The sequence below is a fragment of the Lampris incognitus genome, chromosome 3 (genome assembly GCF_029633865.1).
Source record: "Lampris incognitus isolate fLamInc1 chromosome 3, fLamInc1.hap2, whole genome shotgun sequence".
NCBI lineage: Eukaryota > Metazoa > Chordata > Actinopteri > Lampriformes > Lampridae > Lampris > Lampris incognitus.
The window spans coordinates 70,639,434-70,654,516 of record NC_079213.1 but is presented as its reverse complement, the minus strand read 5'-3'; the positions used below and the strand labels follow the sequence as shown (position 1 = coordinate 70,654,516).

The window sequence follows — 15,083 nt, the reverse complement described above, 5'->3', positions numbered from 1 at the left end:
TATGTATGTATGTATGTATGTATGTATGTATGTATGTATGTATGTATGTATGTATGTATGTATGTATGTATGTATGTATGTATGTATGGGCGGCACGGTGGCCCAGTTGTTAGCGCGATCGCCTCACAGCAAGAAGGTTCTGGGTTCCAGCCCCGCGGTAGTCCAACCTTAGGGGTCATCCTAGGCCGTCCTCTGTGTGGAGTTTGCATGTTCTGCCCGTGTCTGCATGGGTTTCCTGCGGGTGCTCCGGTTTCTTCCCACAGTCCAAAGATATGTAGGTCAGGTGAATCGGCCATACTAAACTGTGTGTGTGTGTGTGTGTGTGTGTGTGTGTGTGTGTGTGTGTGTGTGTGTGTGTGTGTGTGTGTGTGTGTGTGTGTGTGTGTGTGTGTGTGTGTGTGTGTGTGTTGGCCCTGTGGCCTGCCCAGGGTGTCTCCCTACCTGCTGCCCAATGACTGCTGGGATAGGCTCAAGCAACCCTAAGAGCAGGATAAGCGGTTCGGATAATGGATGGGTGTGTATATATATGTGTATATATGTGTATATATGTATATATATATATATATGTATATGTATATGTATATGTATATATATAAGCACACACACAATTACGCATAGTATATATATGTATGTATATGTGCGTATGCATTACATATGCATAACCTTTGTGTATCTGTACATATGCATTTATTATACATATATATGTATAGTATTCCTACATAGATGTATATTCTATATATAACAGACATTTCATAAATACAAAATCATGTCAATATGCATATCATGTTGGCTTTCCTTGGAAAAAAAATAGGAACAGAAACTGAGGCAACCATTCCCTTTGCAAAAATCCAAAATCAAACAGGAGACGTGAGCCACATGTGTTATTCCCATGATGTTAGACAGTTAACTCTTGATTTGTGAACATGAACAAACATCTCCCAAAGCTAGAAACCAGAGAACCAAGGCTCCATTCTTTGATGTCATCCAAATACAAAACCTGAAGGTGGTCCACTGTCGTTGATTTATAGACCGGCGTTGTGGACTCATAGAATACCTATTTCGTCTTTTATCATCTTATCAAAAAAAAAAATTTCATTTTAGCATCGACCAAAAAAATGTGCTTCTGTCTCAGTTGGAGCCCCTCGGGGCACTGTAACACTGTGCACGCTGCCAGTATCTTATCCTCCATCAGCGGCGCAGCTCCAGCACTGGTTCCTGGACATTGTCATCATAAAGAGATCCAGGTCAGCACCTTCCACAGAGACTTCACAAATCAATTACTCAACTTTCTAACATCACGGATTGTGTGAATCCTTATTCACAGGTTTAATGGGAAAAAAATATTTGCACTCATTTACTTGTATTATCGTTGTAATTTTCTTCTCCCTTTATCACACAATAAGACTTTTTAACCAGTGCACTTTCCCTTAATGTAAAGTGTATTGCATTCTTAATGTATGAAATGAGCTATAGAAATGAAGTCTGTTTGATTGGTTTGGGGTGGATTCTCCCGTTGATGTTCTTCAAATGGAGCAACCTACTTTTTACATTGCAGTACTCTAATCCCCCTTGTTTATTGCATGGCAATCATCCAGACCGGGACATTGGCCTCAGGGAAGCCTTCCTGCTTCTCGATGGCCAGCACTTCCAGCCTGGCCTTTAAGATGATGTCCCTCATGATGTCCAAGTGGCGGATGATGCTGCTGTCGATTGGATCCAGCCTGCAGCCCTGTCGCGCCATGTTGTCCTTCATGACGATGACGCCATTGGGACGCAGGCTGTTCTTACAGCGAATCAGAAAGTTCAACAGGTCCTTGTCTGTTAGATGACCTGGGTGGCAAAGAGAGGGACAATGGTGCAGGAATGAAACAAAACGAAATAATCAAAACTGATAACGTGATGTAACACTTGATCGATACCAGTATGTAAATAAGTTTAACACTTGTTCTATTGCCGCCCATATACACTACCGTTCAAAAGTTTGGGATCACCCAAACAATTTCGTGTTTTCCATGAAAAGTCACACTTATTCACCACCATATGTTGTGAAATGAATAGAAAATAGAGTCAAGACATTGACAAGGTTAGAAATAATGATTTGTATTTGAAATAAGATTTTTTTTACATCAAACTTTGCTTTCGTCAAAGAATCCTCCATTTGCAGCAATTACAGCATTGCAGACCTTTGGCATTCTAGCTTTTAATTTGTTGAGGTAATCTGGAGAAATTGCACCCCACGCTTCCAGAAGCAGCTCCCACAAGTTGGATTGGTTGGATGGGCACTTCTTTGAGCAGATTGAGTTTCTGGAGCATCACATTTGTGGGGTCAATTAAATGCTCAAAATGGCCAGAAAAAGAGAACTTTCATCTGAAACTCGACAGTCTATTCTTGTTCTTAGAAATGAAGGCTATTCCATGCGAGAAATTGCTAAGAAATTGAAGATTTCCTACACCGGTGTGTACTACTCCCTTCAGAGGACAGCACAAACAGGCTCTAACAGGTACTATTTAATGAAGATGCCAGTTGGGGACCTGTGAGGCATCTGTTTCTCAAACTAGAGACTCTAATGTACTTATCTTCTTGCTCAGTTGTGCAACGCGGCCTCCCACTTCTTTTTCTACTCTGGTTAGAGCCTGTTTGTGCTGTCCTCTGAAGGGAGTAGTACACACCGGTGTAGGAAATCTTCAATTTCTTAGCAATTTCTCGCATGGAATAGCCTTCATTTCTAAGAACAAGAATAGACTGTCGAGTTTCAGATGAAAGTTCTCTTTTTCTGGCCATTTTGAGCGTTTAATTGACCCCACAAATGTGTTGCTCCAGAAACTCAATCTGCTCAAAGAAGTGCCCATCCAACCAATCCAACTTGTGGGAGCTGCTTCTGGAAGCGTGGGGTGCAATTTCTCCAGATTACCTCAACAAATTAACAGCTAGAATGCCAAAGGTCTGCAATGCTGTAATTGCTGCAAATGGAGGATTCTTTGACGAAAGCAAAGTTTGATGTAAAAAAAATCTTATTTCAAATACAAATCATTATTTCTAACCTTGTCAATGTCTTGACTCTATTTTCTATTCATTTCACAACATATGGTGGTGAATAAGTGTGACTTTTCATGGAAAACACAAAATTGTTTGGGTGATCCCAAACTTTTGAACGGTAGTGTAGAGATCAGAGCACAGATCCACCTAGAGGAAGGAACCTCACGTTTTTCTCAAGGACATCGAGGCAGGAAGGATGCCCATCATCACAAGGACTTAAGCCTTTGTGCTTAGTGTGAAGGGTGTTTACCTTATTTCACGCCAAAAGAAAGGGTGAATTTGCATGAAATATACCATGTGTTTCAAAGATACAAGGATGAAAAGTCTATCTTTTTTGCTGTCTTTTCAGAGCGCTGGGCTCAAGCAAAAGAAATGAAATGATCCATGGCAATGATATCAGAGATTCATTTATAAGCAACCTTAGTGCTCTCCAAAATAAAGTAATGCATGGTGTATAGTGAGAGGGTGACAGGTCCGAGACAGCTCCACAGGGGAAGAGAAGAAGAGGAAACGAGAAGAGGGGAGGGGGAGGAAGTAGAAGAAGGAGAAGAGGAAGAAGGAAAATAAGGCAATAAAGGCACTACCTGAAATATCCTGCCACTGAGTAGTCATTCATTTCAGGAAATGAAAAAGCAATGCCAGTCTCCCTTAAAATAAAACTGGTGAGTTGGACAAAGAATCTGTCTTCAGCCACTGCTTTCTGACCACTGGCAATAGCTGTGGGGGAGGCTTTGTATATCATTTGGCTGTACTGTGTAGCTGCACAAATTCTGAACCTCACACCTGTATTAAATTAAATCTATAGTAATATACAGAAAACCAATGCATTTACTGTAAGTGCAAATTAAATGTACACGATAAGATGTACAATCAAACGCACACACACACACACACTTGTACAAACACTGCAATAGGATGACTTTCAGACTTACATGCAACCCACTGTATCCAGATGACATCGTACTTCTTGGGCGGAGGTGTGAATTCTTGCAGATTGTAACAGTAGTAGGTTTCGATGCGGTCGGCGTCATCGCCCAGGTACTCCTCGTGTGCATAGAGCAGGAAGTGTTCCATCATGTCTGCCAGCTCCATTTTCTCAAACATGGGCAGGAGAACACCCTTTGACACGCGGCCAATCCCAGACCCGCAGTCCAGAGCACAATGCGTACCAGCCTTACCAGGGCCCTGTCAGTAAACAAAATGAGGGTAAACATTTACGATTATAGCCCAACCAAAAATTATGTTAAATTATAACTATCAAAGTTCATTTAATACCAAACATAGAATGCTCCATAAATGCCATGCACGGACAAATTTAATTCGTACAAACTGAGCATTAAAATGCCATTTTGCTTGCTGCAAGTTTTGCAGTACATAAAAGGGGTTCATAGTTGACCTTACTAGATGGCTGGCCTCTTAACCTCAAAGACAAAAAGAGCACCAACAAATAGACCTACTGTGCCTCGGGACAAACTGTGAACTTTAACATGGGAGAATAAAAAGACTCCTAACAGAATCATGCTTTTTTTTCCATTTTCATAATATATTCTGACCTCACTCCAACCCCGCTGGAGCAGGGGGAACTCGGGGCCCTTATGTGTGATTGTATGAACGATGGGGCCCTGAGGAACTCTATGCTTGTTAGAGGTAGCTTCCTGGTTTGAGTGAATTACTGCCATATTGCTCTGTGTGCATGTACAATGCTTTAGTTGAACCAGGATGCACTCTAAATCTCCCCATAGCGCTCACTTTTAATGAAGATGTCAGGTTAAAACACCAGGAGATATTTGGAGCCACAGTAGGGTTTTTAGAAGACGATGATATGCAGTTGAGCACACTCTGTTGAGGTAAGTTTTTGCATGATTTAAAAAAAAATTTTTTTTTTAGAGGAAGTCCTTGGATGTCTTTCGGTATAACATTCAGGGGCCGTGCTTTCAAGTAAGGACTTCATTGAGGCATGTGCACTCTATGTCGGTGTATTATGCGTGCACACACACACACACATGCACGCACACACACACACACACGGAATTCAAAAAGATGCCACTGGTTTAGGCTAGGCGAGCACTATGTAAAATTCTTGCAGACTCTCCCAGTATAATGTTTGCTGTAGAAAGTTCCAGGTTAATAGAAGCATGCCTTAGGGAAGTAGATGGAGCTGTGTCTGGGAAGACAACACGAGTCTTAGATTAAGTAATACTGTCTAATATTTCAAAGGATGTTTCTATGTATCAATATTGCCTTTTGATACAAAGTTCCGTGTGACATCTCAGAGGATGTTTTTCACTCAGTGGGACGGAGGAGGGCTTTTGATGTGTACGTGCTGAAACCTACACATCACACTGATTCCCATGTATACTTGGGTGTAAAGCATGTGCGTTGTAATTTGTCACTGTAGCTGTCAAGATCTCCATGACGGACAGAGGCAACAGCGCCTGAGACAGAAAATAGTGAGGTGCCAGTTAACACATCTATATACAGTAAGGGCAGCATCAGTGAACATGTCACAAGAGTTTAGTAAGCTAAGAATAGTGTTGAATTTGGGCAGATTATGTTTACATTAGCACCGGAGGTTAAGCTAGCCACTAGCCTCTTCACTTTCTGCATTTCCTTTCCGTATAGCATCCAAATCCCAGCAGCGTATAATTGGAGCTCCCGTAGAAAAGGCCCTAAAAATAACCCGGTCTCGATGCCAAACACATACCCCCGAATTAGTTCTTGGACACACATTCCAAATACTCCATGCACTAACACGTGCAAATACACAAGCGCACACACAGAGGTATACATACATGCCAACACAAGTATGCTCTTTTTATGTGCACACACACACACACACACACACACACACACACTATACATGCAGAATCAGACACACACACACACACACACACACACACACACACACACACACACACACACACACACAAGCACAGAGACAGTGATTAAAAAGCATCGCTGTTCAGAGAGTGATGTGAGGGCGCGGGGCGTGGAAGACACAAAGCACAAGATTATAATTTATGTTGTAGATTACAACTGGCGATCACCCACTGAGCAAACATTACATTTATCAGTGAGTGGTGTGATCTGCAACCGTATGAGTGTCCATAGAGTCCGTTGTTAGGTGCTGTATGAGGCTTTCCTTACATCCTTACACTCAAAATAAAAAGATGTGCTCTTTTTATTCTTTTAAACTATAAAATCAAATAATCCATAAAATAAATTTCTGGACCAGGTTAGATTCTGACAAGGATATTCCTCCTATTTTTGCTCTCTTGAACTCTGCAGAGATGAATACAGTGCACACTAATATGCTAAGATCAACGCACTACTTTCATAATTAAAAGTATGGAGTTTCATAATTATTTCTTGGCCCTGTAATCCAAGAGATACTCGGTGATCCATTGCAAAGATACTGCCGAAGATATTCTTTGTGCTAAAATGAATTCAGGTCTCTCAGTAGACTCACCACAAACCTCTGTAGGAACTGTCTCGAACCCTCCAGATCAACGTTGGAAATCTCCACAAAATCTCCCATCATGCCCTCCTCTGAGGCCGGGACATCCTCGTAAAACTGCTGAGCCCGGTAGTAGAACTGTTTCTCACCTTGGATGTACTCACAGGTGACCGGAAACAGCTTGACTGTTGGGATATATGGACATATGTGTAAGTAAAGGCCCAGAGAGAGAAGGGGACAGGTGCGAGTAGAGACAGGCTTGAATAGTGGATGATTATATGTAATAGCATTATAGTAATTGAATTTGAAGAACTAGTGATCTGTAGTTACTGAAAACACACAAAAGCCTACAATTGGATGTAGGTCAGTGCTTTTTGAATAAAAGTGAGTCACATTCAATAGTAACTTTTCCAACCCTGGGTAAAAACTGTAGAACAAGACACTAGACAGCTAGCTATTGAGAAGATCAATGTTACAATCTCAAATGTTGAATGGCAGTGGGGTTAGTGCCAGACTATAAATAAGGGAGTGTTTGGCCATTCCAACCCAATGCTCAGCTGTTGTATGAGATAAGCAAGCATAGCAGCTTATTATATTCATCTTCACTGTTGTGTATTAAGGTTACCAGTTAAAGTTTGGTTCATGTTACCATAGTATTTCACGGTGTGGCCTACCAGAAGCCCCTCCTGTAAATCTGATACAACCTCTGTGCAGAGACAAATGCTGCAGAATGAATGCACATTTGTTGAGGCTTAAGTGGCGTGCTCCCGATATGTGCGGGGGGCCACAGGGGGAGTGTTGCTTTGCTTGTAAAGCATGAAGCATGTCCAGTGGTAGAATTCATGACATCATGATGCAACATTAAGAAGGTATTCAATTCCAACTGGTCTCTTCCCTCAGTGCTTATACACAATGGGCCAAGGCAGGTTTCCAAGAAGGGAATTTAAACTTAGCTCCCGACAATGAAGTGTTAAAACCAAAAGAAGGTGGCCATTCAGACCATGCACACCGAGAATTTTCCAGGCAAGTGTCCGCTTGACTATGAAATGTAAACAACTCACATAACTGCTAATAAGAGGTAGTCGTTTTAAAAAGGCACTTAGAGTTATGCGAACCCCCCCCCCCCCAGGGCTTTACGGAGAAGGTAAGTACAGAAACACCAAGCAAGATTGAGACAGGAGGAAGAAGGTTCGAGAGGGCAACAGAGACATGTGTCTTCAGGTATTTCTCTGCCAAAGAGGTGTCAGTCTACTTCCACATTGTCCTCCTTACCTTTACATTACACCACCTCATTAGAAGCTGGATGGTGAGATTGACCTCTGACACTTGTCTGAATGAGATCACTTGCCTTTGTTTCATTAAAGCACATTTGGCGTCTTGGAGACTGATGCTAGCTTCCAGCTTGAAGTTGAAATCCAATGGGATCCCTCCAATAAATTTATTTTTAGTTTAGGCGTGAACATTTGCTCTGAACTATTTCCACATCCATCAAAGGTAAGATTGGTCCTGTGTCACTAGCTGATTGATATTTCTGAAGACTTGCTTGATTCAGTCCATCAAAAGTCATCGCTGTCACTGGTAAATAATCTGACCATGAGCTTCTGTCACAGATACTACTGAGCGACATGAGTTAGTACTTTCATACTGTGAATGCCATGACATAAACAGGCCTATCGAATTAGCCCATATGTCAGGATCGCCATTTTCCATATGTCGGTGTTACCGTTTGTACAAGTACAACACAATGCAAGATGCTAGGTTAACTCATTGTTAACACCTCTAACACGGAAGCACATTGCCACAATGTTGAGGGAAATTTTGCATTTAAAAAAGTTCAAGTTCATATATTGGCATATGTTTTTGAAAATGTAATTTACATCTCACAGCCACACCATTTGAACAGTAGCACCAATAAAAACATCTTGAAAAATACTCTATTTAGAAAATTACTATGAATTGCATCATGTTGAACGTAATAAATGATACTGCTAGATAATACACAATGTCCCTGCAGCCTAATCCAAACCTGCAGCCTCAGAGGCTAAACACTACAAGGCCAAATTTTCATTGTGCATCTCAACACAGTCAACATGAACATATTGTGGGGTTTTCTTTTCTTTTCTTTGATTTATTTTTTTCAAGAACAAAGCATTTTTGGTAAATATCAGCAGAGTTTCATACCAGTCTTGTGGTGGTCAAACAGTACACCACCCATGGGCAGTATAGGTGCCATGGCTCAGGAAACACATTGAGAATTAAGACACCTTCAGCGCTGTCGGCACAGAGCATGCACAATGTTCACAGGGCTGCATCTTTCATTTAACACACAAAAACAAGAAACTAGTTCAATGACTCCAAATATAGATATCATCAGATATCAGTGGTGTCTGCACGTTGGAACCTATGGATTTTTTTCTCTATACAGAATTATTAGATGTATATATCTATATTGTATAGAGGAAGATGAAATAGATCTGTGTCCCTAGACTGGCTTTGATGCGGATGTCTGAATGGAGATACTGGATCCTCTATTATAGGGGAGTAGCTCTGTAACAAGTAAAACCAAACTATAACTTTAAATTACTTGCTATTCCAATGATTACTGTAATATACAGCCAGTGCTCTCTCTCACATGTTTCACTTAGCCCTTTGTTTGGGACATGGGAAAATAACATGACAGTGGAAAATTTGCTACCTTTGAATTAAAAGAAATGTGAAACTGGAGCTCAGTCTGGCCCCTGTGCTTACCCAGGGGGATCTGCTCCAGCAGGTAGAGATAGCTGGCAAAGAATTCATTCCTCAGTGTATGGTGCAGATGGAAGGACATGCTGTGGCGACACATGGTGTCATCTGTTTTCTTCCAGCGATCCCTGAACGCTAGGTGGGCGCCCTTGTACTTAAAGTTGCCCGATGAGCTACAGCTGTGATCAGTAATTGAAATCTCCATTTTTGACTGTACGCGGCCTGTGCACTTCGGTGCGCAGAGTTGTTCTCCAGAAAGAGTATGCGACTGAGCGACGGTATATGGGTGCAACACGCGGCGTGTTGTAGAGTGTCCGTGTGGGACACTATTGCTACAGCTGATGCTATATCTGTCTAGCTGAGTAGCAGTCTGTGCCAGCTTTGTTGAAAGTGATCAGCAGAGATCCCTTTCCTAGGGTGGCACTCGGGACCCCCTGACAGATTTGTAGATCACCAGCAAGACACACTGGCTTGGGAGGGGTGAGAAAGGGGCCTAGGATACAGAGAGGGGGGGGTCTTTTGCTCTCCTAGGACCACCAGGCATGCAGAAGTCAGAGTCAAGGCCAGAAATACCAGCAGCACATAAGAGACTCCATATATACAACCTCTTGTCCATTCTACCATATAATATAGTTACTATAATAAGCAGCATCCTCTCATATTTGTATCTATGGAACCCTATTTATAAAGCAACTTCAATAGTTCTCCTGAAAATAGTACAATGAATACTATGTTACGCAGTTGGTACAATATCATTTACATGGCTGATTAGGCATACCCACAGCAATCATATGAATATTTCCTCTGCATTTACAGTGTCCCATTATAGACATGACATCAAGGACTCAAGAAAGATGTGATGCCACAGTGCGAGGCAAAATTCTGATTAAGTACATCATTTTCATTTTCTCAAACCGTTGCTGACATTTGCTTTTTGTAAATAAGCCTAAGCTTCAAACTTCGCCCAAGTGTCTCAGTTTTTGTCCTCTCAGCACTTGTGGACCACCCCAACTGACCTCTTTGGACCTCTGTGCCATTTGAGCCAGTGGTATGGCCCACATGATGTAGGCTACATCATTTAATAAGCACTTGGCTGCCAACATAAAATTAAGATAGTTTCCATCACACGTGATCATAAACCACAATCAACACTATGACGTTGTGTTTGAAACTGCAATAACCCAATCTTCTGAGGAAGATTATTGCATGGCACCTTTATCCCTAGCTTCTTAAATAGGCTGAACTATGCACGTTTGCTCTCACAGCACTTTGCACCAATCAGTCAGTGAGGAACTCATCCCAAACAAGTACATTGTTGACCTTTAACGTAAATAATCTTTTAATTCCTGCATCTCAACCTAAATACTAAATTTAGAACAGTGGCTAACCTGTCAATCGGTGCTTAGACGAGCACATATTTTCTAGACTCAAGCAGCAGAATAAGCATGCTCTATACATTTCATCTGTTGCCCCCAGTATCTCTCAAAGACCACTGAAATTTTTGATTTATTAATCCTGTACTTTGTATAATTCTGTATAATTCCGTGTTTCCTACTTGTTTGGCAATGGAAAGAAGAACTGGAGTTAATCCCCGGGCGCTGCAGCTGCCCACTGCTCCGATACAACAGGATGGGTTAAATGCAGAAGACAAATTCGTTGTACGAATACAATTCGTTATAATAATACATTGACAAAATAAAGTGGCTTTCTTCTTTCTGTTTGTGCTATGTATGCACCTACTGTGGAAAAGAATAACAATGGACAAATAAACTACCCATCTATTTAGAAACACAAACAGGGCTGGTGTGGGGTTTGTATGATCTTGAATTTATTGGATGAATTCATCTCAAAGAGTCTACTTGTGCCTTTCTGCACATAAACCTATGTATTACATGCAAGAGGCCAACCAAACAATAAGTGAGATTAAAAGTGGATGCAAATCCATCATTTTACCACAATGTGTTATATAGGCCGCAACAATGACAATCCAAAAACATAAAATTTGTATTTCCATTGATTTCCATTGATAGGAAATTTTTCTATTTTCAGGATTTTTATCTGACTTTCATATTAGAAGGCAGGTTGAATAGAAAAAGATCTGGCATATGAATTCTCTCAGGACTGATGACATTTAATGGTAACATTTAGTCATCACATTTCATGTATCAATATTGCCGGAAGTGTAAAATGACCTGTGACAGATTTTAGTTAAAACTAGAAGAGTGCAGATCCTTGCCAGGCATATCTCCCTTTCTCCGATGCTCGGACTATGGCGACAAATCAGCTGAGGAGTTAGCACTCAGTTGCGGTGTAAAACAGGTTTTTCATAGGTTTTGAATCACCGCAACCAAGTGAGGTCCTTGATCATACAATCATAACTGTGCACAAAAATTATTAGGCTGACAGGCCCAGTAGTACGTGAGATTAGCAGCGGATAGATACACACACACACACACACACACAATCAAATGCAATACCCCCCCCCCCCCCAGCAGATATTTTTAACTGGCTGGCTGGCTTACAACTTTGGCAGGCTGATCTTGTTTTAACATTACAATACTAATCGAGAGAGAACAAACTCTTGAAACGACGGCGTTTAAACTGTTCGTAACTCTCATTGTCAAGAGGGGCCCTTGAGCTTGCAGCAGGGGTGACGCAAGACCAATGGTATTTACATGAATGATATGACAAGTTAATTAAGACAGAGCTGACCAAAAGGTGCCAACAGGCAAAGAATCAAGTAGCAACATGTTTCATGCAATGAAAAGGAAACTTTCAAATGGCAATAATATTATTGTGACAGAATTTGTTATACTTTTCTTATTCTACTCTCAATTGACTCACATCATTCAGGCCAGTACTGGGAGTTTTATCAATCTCAGCCAAATGCATAGTTATTTCCGTAAATCTGATCTCACTAATTTAACCACAAGTTCACTTGCAAATCGACTCTATATGAATTGGAAGTACTTCGAGTTTTTAAGTGAATCCTTAAGGCGAATTGCTCAGAGTCGAGTTCATCTGAAGTTTGCCGTCAAAACAGAAAAGGGAAAGAAGAAATTCAACCCTTGACCAGGTTATATAACATGCAGTGTGATACGTGAAACCGAACTCCGAGTTCACAAATTCCCTCCCTGATCAAATAGCTCATGGTCAATGTTACCTAACCCTGACTTCACTCTGTGGCCCTTGTGACTAAATCCTGCATCCAGGGTATCCATCATACCCGTGGCAATGCTCCACTGTAAACGAGGCAGAGACGGTATACCAATAATCTTAACTGAACCTCTTTATTGTCCTTCTTTTAAACTCTCGCAAAATTGTTATTTAGTTTATGCTTTATGCCCACCTGTTTTCCCATTCTTTTTGAATTGGCTCTGCTGGCATCTGCTCTGATTCTTCATAATGTGTGCTTGAGCTTGGGGAAAGCACTGAAATTTTAATTTCCTCTTATTATCTTGTATGATGCAATTAAATGATTATTGATTGATCTTAATGACAAACCCACGTTTTGCCAATTCCTTTAGTTGTTAACATACGGCATAGTAAACGAACAGGAGCTTATAATTCCGTTCGCCCTATCACACCTAAAAAAAAACAAAAACAAAAACAAAAAAATAAATAAAAGATTTCAGCAGGAAAATGATGTGATTGTCCTTGTGATTCTTCACCCCCGCCAGCCAGTTTGTATTTAGGCCTCCACGCCTACAGATGGCGACATATATTTTTCGGGTACGTCACTGCTTCTCATCTGATTTGCTGACTTTGCACTCTAGGAAGACTTGTCGCCGCCCTGGCAACAGCAACGGCGACCAAATAGACACTACCGGCTGCCTTTATCGATTCAAGCCTTAAGGGGTGAAGAAAATCCAATGTGGGTTTTCTTTCGTCTCTAAAATGGATAAATTACAGGGAGAGGAAGCACATTATCTAAAAAGGTAACCAGAAATCTCCGAAAAGCCAGTAGGTTATCAAGCTGTAACAGGCCAATGAGGCGTAGCCTCCAGGGATGCTGCTGCTTCACAACAACATCATTTACACGAAAAGCTGAATCGTTGTTAAAACCGCTTCACGTTAACTCCATTCATTATATTAGCTTCGCTATTGCAGTGCCACCGTATGGTAACTCAACATCAGCTAAGGTGAAACGGAATGTGTGTCGTTCACTTTCAAATCCATGTTTATGTTGTCTTATCAATTTGCCCACAGGGCAGTAAAAGGTGGGGATCTGGATGTCCACCCTACAGAGAAAGCCCTGGTCGTTCATTACGAGGTGGAAGCCACCATCCTGGGAGAATTTGGAGAGCTTATGGTCGGCGATCGCAAGGAGTGTCAGAAAATGTGAGTCTAAAATGTAATTAAATGTAGACATGTTGAACGTAATGCCAGGACTTGTTCATCACCCTTAAAAAATACAAAGTGGGCTGGACATATTAATGGATGAATGTCTGACAGTCCCAAATGAACTGCAGCTAGAAAAGCGCTATAAAAATGCAATTTGACTGACTGATTGATTGATAGCACATTTTTACAAACCGTAACTGAGTGGGAGGAGTGGCCCTGATACTGGTCTTGGGATAATTGTTTATAAATTGTATATAAGATAAAGGTTGAGTTAATTGAGGAGTAGTGGATAAGGGATAGGAATAAAAAAGTTTATACTTCCTCCTACTCCTTGAGCATGGAATATTTAATTTGTGTTGTTTATGAAAATATTTTAATGAAGTTTTTTTGTATAAGGTTTATTGGTGATTTCTTATTATTGTTGTTTTGCTTTATGTTTTATGTGTTTTTCTTTTTTTACATGTTTGAAATAAAAAATAGATCAAATCAAATGCCTTTGAGTCGTTGTTTTAATTGTTTTGGTTCTTTGTTTTTGTAAACAAACACCAGTTGACTTAGCTAAACTGATTCCAGCTCCTGTATATTGGCTCTGTGCATGGGAGGTGAATAGGCAGCACCGCAAAAAAGCTAATTATCCTGATATAAGGGAAGATTTAATTAAATATTCACTGTGATGCAATGGAGATAGCCGGGTTTGTTTGTGTACTTTTATTATAATCATCCATTGTAATTGCAGTTTAATTAATAACTGACTTTCATGGGAATAAAGCAGACTGAATTGAAACTGAAAGCTTGAATCAACTGATTCAAGCTCAGTGACGGTAGCTGTCTTCTGTTAAAGAGATGGTTTAATTTTGGTATTCTGTTTATTTGCGTTATTTTTAGCATTCGTCTGAAAAGCTTAAATGCCAACACAGATGTGTCCTCTTTGGCAAAGAAGGTAATCGAGGAATGTAAGCTCATTGATCCATCCAAATTACCTGAGGTGGAGCACCTGCTCTACTTCCTGCAAAACCGCAGAAAGCCAAAAGGTGAGGATGCCCTATTACTAGCTTCAGCTGATTAAATTATTGATTCACTTTTCATTATAAGATAGAATTACAGAATTACTATAATATTTTTTATACTGTGTGCTACTTGTGCTTTGCATTTTACAGACAAGCAAGCAAAGCAGCAGATGTCACCCAGGGACCTCACACCATATGCAGGAATGGAGGTAAGGAGTAGAAAAGAGAAGGAAAAAAAAACGTGTATGTTTGTATCTGTATATGAATTTCTGCATATTTAACCTTATGTATGTGCTTTGGTTTGCATGAATGCATATACTGTATGTACACATCCATATTGCATATGGCATCTCTCGAGACAATCCTTTTGATTCTAAAGTCAGTATTATAGAACCGTTATCCCCTTTAGTTGGACGAGGAGGCCAACATCAACAACATTGATGACTACGTGGAGCTGTTGTATGAGGACATCCCAGAGAAGATTAGAGGAGCTACC

The 15,083-nt window shown here is 40.7% G+C and overlaps 2 protein-coding genes across 2 annotated transcripts in view; one reads left to right on the top strand and one right to left on the bottom strand.

Annotated features, from left to right (window-relative positions):
• Window positions 1-1,573: 1,573 nt before the first annotated feature.
• Window positions 1,574-9,441, bottom strand: ntmt2 (N-terminal Xaa-Pro-Lys N-methyltransferase). Its single transcript, XM_056277951.1, has 4 exons — window positions 9,243-9,441; window positions 6,507-6,679; window positions 3,970-4,222; window positions 1,574-1,830 (listed from the first exon to the last, which is right to left on the bottom strand). Exons 1-4 carry the CDS (start codon window positions 9,439-9,441, stop codon window positions 1,574-1,576), a joined length of 882 nt encoding a protein of 293 aa, XP_056133926.1.
• A 3,594-nt stretch (window positions 9,442-13,035) lies between these two features.
• Window positions 13,036-15,083, top strand: part of kifap3a (kinesin-associated protein 3a) — a 32,636-nt gene continuing 30,588 nt past the window's right edge. The window contains exons 1-5 of the mRNA XM_056276787.1: window positions 13,036-13,174; window positions 13,446-13,577; window positions 14,466-14,611; window positions 14,738-14,796; window positions 14,997-15,077. Coding sequence (XP_056132762.1) covers window positions 13,134-13,174; window positions 13,446-13,577; window positions 14,466-14,611; window positions 14,738-14,796; window positions 14,997-15,077 — 459 coding nt within the window. The 5' untranslated portion in view covers window positions 13,036-13,133. The remainder of the gene's footprint in view (window positions 13,175-13,445; window positions 13,578-14,465; window positions 14,612-14,737; window positions 14,797-14,996; window positions 15,078-15,083) is intronic.